This window comes from Vigna radiata, chromosome 8 (genome assembly GCF_000741045.1).
Source record: "Vigna radiata var. radiata cultivar VC1973A chromosome 8, Vradiata_ver6, whole genome shotgun sequence".
Classification (NCBI taxonomy): Eukaryota; Viridiplantae; Streptophyta; class Magnoliopsida; order Fabales; family Fabaceae; genus Vigna; species Vigna radiata.
This window is the reverse complement of record NC_028358.1, coordinates 33,895,137-33,901,016: the sequence shown is the minus strand read 5'-3', so window position 1 is coordinate 33,901,016 and position 5,880 is coordinate 33,895,137. Positions and strand designations below refer to the sequence as shown.

Here is a 5,880-nt window from a genome sequence, read left to right as displayed (position 1 = left end):
ATCAGGTAGTAGTTAGATTTATTTAGAATTAGAGTCTAATTACTATGTACTCTTAGTATAAAAAAGTTTACAGTGTTAATCAGTAAGAAATTATAATTAAAAAAAATTATTATATATGATAATTTGTTGGATGATACTGTAAAACTGTTTTACAGTGAGTTATATTCCTTTACAAACATCTCTTGTACTGCAGAAGTAGTTACAGAAAAAAGTTAGACAAAACATCACATACTTAATGATATGGTTCTTTAGGGTAGTGGTTAGATCCTTTTATGAAAAAGCTAAACAATATGCAATGATGAGATGACGAATCATCCAAACATTCCAACACAAACATTGTTAATGGTTAACTAAAAGAGGCAGCATAGTAGCTATAATTTTGGTTTAAGTGTAAAGACCAATATTTGGACTTGTAGGAAATGCTGACTCAATAAAGTTCTTTAAAGCTCCTTTGGATCGTTGGATTGTCTTTTCAATTAGAATTTAGAATTAGAGTGAGGAGTTAAGTGCTCTACAATTTATGGACCCACATGCATCTCAAGATGTCTGAAAGCTTTTTTAATTAAAATGAAAGTTGTATTCATGACCTAATTCATTCATTGTTAACTAAGGAATCTAAGGTATATCCCGTTAGATTGTTTCTATATATTCTGCATTACTTAACGGAACTAATGGACATGTATCTACTTTGTTTTCATCACATCTTCAAAGAATCCAAGCTGCATTCTTTATATATATACATATAGGATTCTTCAGGTGGACATATAAGAGAGAATTAAGATGTATTCAAAGATTTGAATGAGTCATGAGTCAATATAAAATATAATTTGATTTTGTATCCAAGCAACAATCTCATATATATGTGTTAAGCTTTTTAATCAAACGAGTTACGAGTTAATCCATATTAAAGATGCTAATAATCTCAGTTTAATGAGTTTATAGAATTTTTTTCTTGACATATATTACTTATCTAACTCGTCTCCACTTAATACATAACTCTTAATATTATACTTGATTTCTTCACAATTTATCTAAGTGTGAATCTTTACCACAAATTGCAATTCCAAGTATTCTATCCGAAATCCCTTATATACTACTTCCACCCACAGAACTAATTGTTGATTCGCTTAACACTATGTCCATGAAATTAAAAAGACAAGATCATAGATTCATAGTATAATCGATTTCATCAACAGTGCAGAATCCAATTGGTTTCCTTACAGTAAGTTACAATTTTAGGTATAGTAGCATGTTTGTTTGCAATACGTCTGCAAACTGAAATGGCAAATAAAAGATTAAACTAATGGTAAATATGGTGTATATTTAGTAGCTGTATCCTTAATAATAGCTGTATCTTTCAACCCCTTTATTAAAAAATTTAAAATTATAGATCTAATTAACATGATGTGATATGCATGGTTCCCACATATATCCGGACGCATGCTTTGTACGAATACTTTACAAAAGTAGGCAATATATGATGCTGCAACTGACAATTTTAAAACTTGATTAATTAAGAACAAATTAGGACATGAAGAAATGGTGACACAAGTAAGATATGTATATATTTATATAAGCAACTTTTGATAGTTGGATTGACTTTTCAAAAATAGTGCGCAAACACCATAAAGGAGTTAGATAAGGGCTCTCCCATATATTTTGTAAATTCCCAGAAGCCTAATTGGCCAGAAAAGTGTTTCAAGGTAGCAAGTCCTAGTCATGACCTAATTCATTCCGTGTTGCTTCCTATAATTCCTAATTTTGTTATCCATTTTCAGACAGCAGAAAAATGATCTGATAACCGTGCCACTGAGAATCAGCTGACGGCTGTGTGCGGTACAACAGGCAAGCAATGCTAGAGATGGTGGACCAACTCACTATGCTACTATAAAATTGCATATCAAACATATCCCATATTCTGGTTTTAATTAGGTCAGCCAATCAAAAAACCATTGAAAATAGTCTAAATATGAGATTAATTAGGTCAACCAATGAAAAAGAGAATAGTCGACAAAATAAGGGTACCATGACACACATTAATATTCATTTGACACATTTAACAAGGATAAAATAGTCTTAAAAGAATAATTTTTTATAATTTTTTCAAATGATAGTAATACAATGACATGCCTACGTGGCAAAATATTAGTAACTTTTAAATTGTGTAATTTGATTTGTTGAGAAAGTTTATTAGTGGAACTCACTGTGTGTCACTTGAATGTTAAAGTAAAAATGTCAATACTTTTCCAAAAATAAGAAAGTAAAAAGTAAAGAAGAGTAGTGTGAAATGAATGTAAAAAAATTATGTGTGTCAAAGTATCATCTTTCTAGTTGATATTTAAAAATTTTGATTTAAAAGCGGTTTTAATTCTTTATATAATTTAAACTCATGTTATATGTATATAATTTTTCTCTAAACCCTAAAACCTCCTTCAAAAAAGAAGAAGGAAAAACCCATAAAAAACTTTAACATTGACCTAAAATATGTGGAAGTGCATGCCTATGTAAATTAGGAGTGGAAGTGACACGATATGCTTAATAGGTTTTTCATTAATCTAAAAATAATTATCTTGCATGCACAAGTGCCAGACAACAGATAAAAGATGAACCAACAAAAATATCATCTGTTGAATTTTTAACTATTTATACACATCTGGAATGTTGTAGTCTTTTTTATTATTTAGTGTCCAAACATCCTTTGTTAAACAATATCTAGTTGCTTGCATAGTTCGATGGGTAGGTCAAATTTAATATATATAAAACATATTTTCCATTTATAACTTACATATGTAGGCAAAACTCTATTCTTTAATTTTTTTATTGGTGTAGAGACATCATGACCAACTAGTTAAGTTTTTCATCTATAAAATTTATTAGAAAAGAAACTTTACGTGAACTGCTACAAGAAAATCAGTAGAATTTTCAAAGAAACTGTAAACGAGGTATGAGCATATATGCAAAACATATTCTGACAGCTCAAGGTAGTGACTCTTTCATTAAAGTAACAATACGTAAAAAAATGCTTAATTAGTCGTTGATTGTATGAGTGTCGGATACACTAAGTTTTCTGACATAGGACCCATGACTTTATGTAAGTAATGGCATATTAACTTTACTATTCACGATTATATCTTCAATACTGACAGTGTGAGCTGAAAACCCTTTTAAGTTGAGATGATTCATTATCTTGGTTAGGTCAAGTCCCAGCTATTTTTGTTTGCATTGATACAACTTGCATTAAGTTACGTGCTTTCTGTTTTTCTGCAGTCACGTGCATAGTATAAACACAATAAAACATGACCATCTGTGCATATATTGTGCCCAACAATTTTGAATTGGAACCTTTTATCACTGAAAAAGATAGAACAATATACTTGAGTGGGATAGTTGTCAGTGTGCTCTTACACATCAACTATGTCTTAACAATAGAATATAAACTTACCAACTTATAGAAAGTTAATGGACACAAACCCTCCTTTTCAGTTGATTAATTTATAAATATCCTCCAATTGAGGTATCCAACACTTGTCCTCTTTTATATAAATGCAAGGTTACTTCTCTAGCTCCAACAAGTTTTTGTGTGGCATAGGGCATTTGATTAAAGCCTTAGCCACTAATCTTGGTCTAACAATATTTTTGCAGAACCACTTGCTAATTTAACAGATACACATAAACAGCATTTGTAATCAAGAAGATGGCTTGTGTGGCAAAAGAAATAGAGTGGAGGATCAAGGTCGAAGAAGATGACACATTGAAGAGAAGAGTGGTTGGTTGCATGTGGGCAGCTACAGCAGGTGTGGCTTTGAAGCTGTGGAAGTTTGTGAAGAAAGCATGGGAGTTGGGTGTGAATGACCCAAGAAAATTCATCCATTGCTTGAAAGTAGGGGTTGCTCTTTCACTTGTCTCGCTCTTCTACTATTGGAAGCCTTTGTATGATGGCGTTGGAGGAAATGCTATGTGGGCTGTCATGACAGTGGTTGTGGTGTTTGAATACACAGCCGGTAGGTAGAAATTTTACTGTAACACTTTTTCTGAGATATTTCCCCAGTGATATGTAACTAGTGACAATCAAATTGCAGGTGCAACGATATGTAAAACTGTAAATCGAATGTGTGGAACTTCCCTTGCTGCATTTTTGGGCATTGGTGTACATTGGGTAGCTAGTAGAGCAGGAGAACAATATGAACCAATAATCATAGGAATCTCTCTCTTTCTTTTAGGTATATATGTATAAAGTTTTAATTATGTTATATACGCAATCAATATTGAGTGTGTTTAACACTTGATGGTAGCTAATGAATTGGTATGTGCTTGTTCAGCTTCGGCAGCAACATTCTCCAGATTCATCCCCACCATAAAGGCTCGTTTTGATTATGGTGCTATGATATTCATCCTCACTTTCTGCCTGGTGTCAATATCGGGTTATCGGGTTGATGAGTTGCTGAATATGGCACAATACAGAATGTTCACCATTATCATTGGCAGCATATTGTGCATAATTGTCAGCGTGATCATTCGCCCCATCTGGGCTGGTTTTGAGCTCTTTGTTATAGTCACAGGGAACCTCGACAAAATGGCCAACTCCTTACAATGTCAGTTTTCAATGTTGACTTTCATATTACAATTATTCATGTTTATGTTCCCACCGGTAGAGAATAGAAATTCTTAATTTTCTCAGTTCCATGTATAATGTATAGCATGTGTTTCAGGTTGTGTGGCTCAGTACTTTGATGGCAGTGAAGCCTCGGATGAAGAAAGTGATAAGGTGTCTGAGAAAGAGTTGCTAGGCTACAAGTGTGTGCTAAGTTCCAAAGCAACAGAAGAAGCTATGGTATATATATGCATATACTTGTAACTCTTTTGACCTTTACTTTGCAAATGTTTAGTTAATTTTACGTCAATATATAGTGTTTAGATACATATAATATCCAATACGTGAATAACATGGTTATTACTGTAGGCAAACTTGGCTAGATGGGAGCCTGGCCATGGTCGCTTCAACTTTCGTCATCCATGGAGGCAATATATTAAAATCGGAGCATCAATGCGTAGTTGTGCTTCTTGCTTAGATGCTCTTATTGGATGCATAAACTCAGACAATAAGGTATTCTACGATTGTCATAAGTATGCAAAAATCACGAGCTTCATCAGTTAATTTATTACTTAATTAATTTTGAGCAGGCTTCGGATGAGATGAAGAAGAACATGAGAATCATCTCCATGAAAGTGGGTGCCAACTCTGCGAGTGTCATAAGAGAGTTAGCAACTACGATGAGGAACATGACAAAATCCTCAAAACTTGATATTCTGGTTACAGAGATGAACAGTGCTGCGCAAGAGCTTCGAAGTTTACTTAGTTCTTATCCAAACTTAGTTAATGCAAAACGTAGTGCACAAACAGAAACAGCTCCATCTGATATTCCTCAAGCTGCAAAAGTAGAAATCCCACTTATGCAAATTATTCAGGTTGTAACAGTGGCTTCTTTGCTTATTGAAATTGTGGCACGAGTGGAAGGCATTGTGGAAACTGTGGAAGAACTATCAGATTTGGCTAATTTCCAACCAGAAATGTGTGTCAAATCAAAACAACATTCACCAGACAGCAAGATCTCCCCAGACCAACAGATTGACGAGGAAACCGACAGAACACTACAAATGGTTTGAAGACAAAGACACAATTTCTTTGCACATTAATTCTTTGATCCATGAATATACATGAATAGTGTATATGAGATCAGAGGCGTGTAAATTTACCCTTGTAATTTTGTTTGAGTCATACATGTGTTCCTGATGGATCTGGTTTTGTATTATATTATTGTTCAATAAGCACTGCCACTTTCATAAGCATCGTAAAAACATTTGCTACGTTGTATGGTTGCA

At 33.4% G+C, this 5,880-nt stretch overlaps 1 protein-coding gene across 1 annotated transcript; it reads left to right on the top strand.

The window, feature by feature from the left end:
• The first annotated feature begins 3,572 nt into the window (after positions 1-3,572).
• On the top strand, positions 3,573-5,880 carry LOC106771389 (aluminum-activated malate transporter 10). Its single transcript, XM_014657361.2, has 6 exons — positions 3,573-4,001; positions 4,080-4,220; positions 4,320-4,592; positions 4,710-4,831; positions 4,961-5,104; positions 5,182-5,880. Exons 1-6 carry the CDS (start codon positions 3,695-3,697, stop codon positions 5,662-5,664), a joined length of 1,470 nt encoding a protein of 489 aa, XP_014512847.1. The 5' UTR covers positions 3,573-3,694; the 3' UTR covers positions 5,665-5,880.

Excerpts from the sequence above, each read along its gene's own strand:
- LOC106771389 (XM_014657361.2), top strand. The coding sequence starts at position 3,695 with ATGGCTTGTGTGGCAAAAGAAATAGAGTGGAGGATCAAGGTCGAAGAA. Across the intron at positions 4,002-4,079 it reads GGTGTTTGAATACACAGCCG|GTGCAACGATATGTAAAACT; the intron begins GTAGGTAGAAAT and ends ATCAAATTGCAG. Across the intron at positions 4,221-4,319 it reads AATCTCTCTCTTTCTTTTAG|CTTCGGCAGCAACATTCTCC; the intron begins GTATATATGTAT and ends GTGCTTGTTCAG.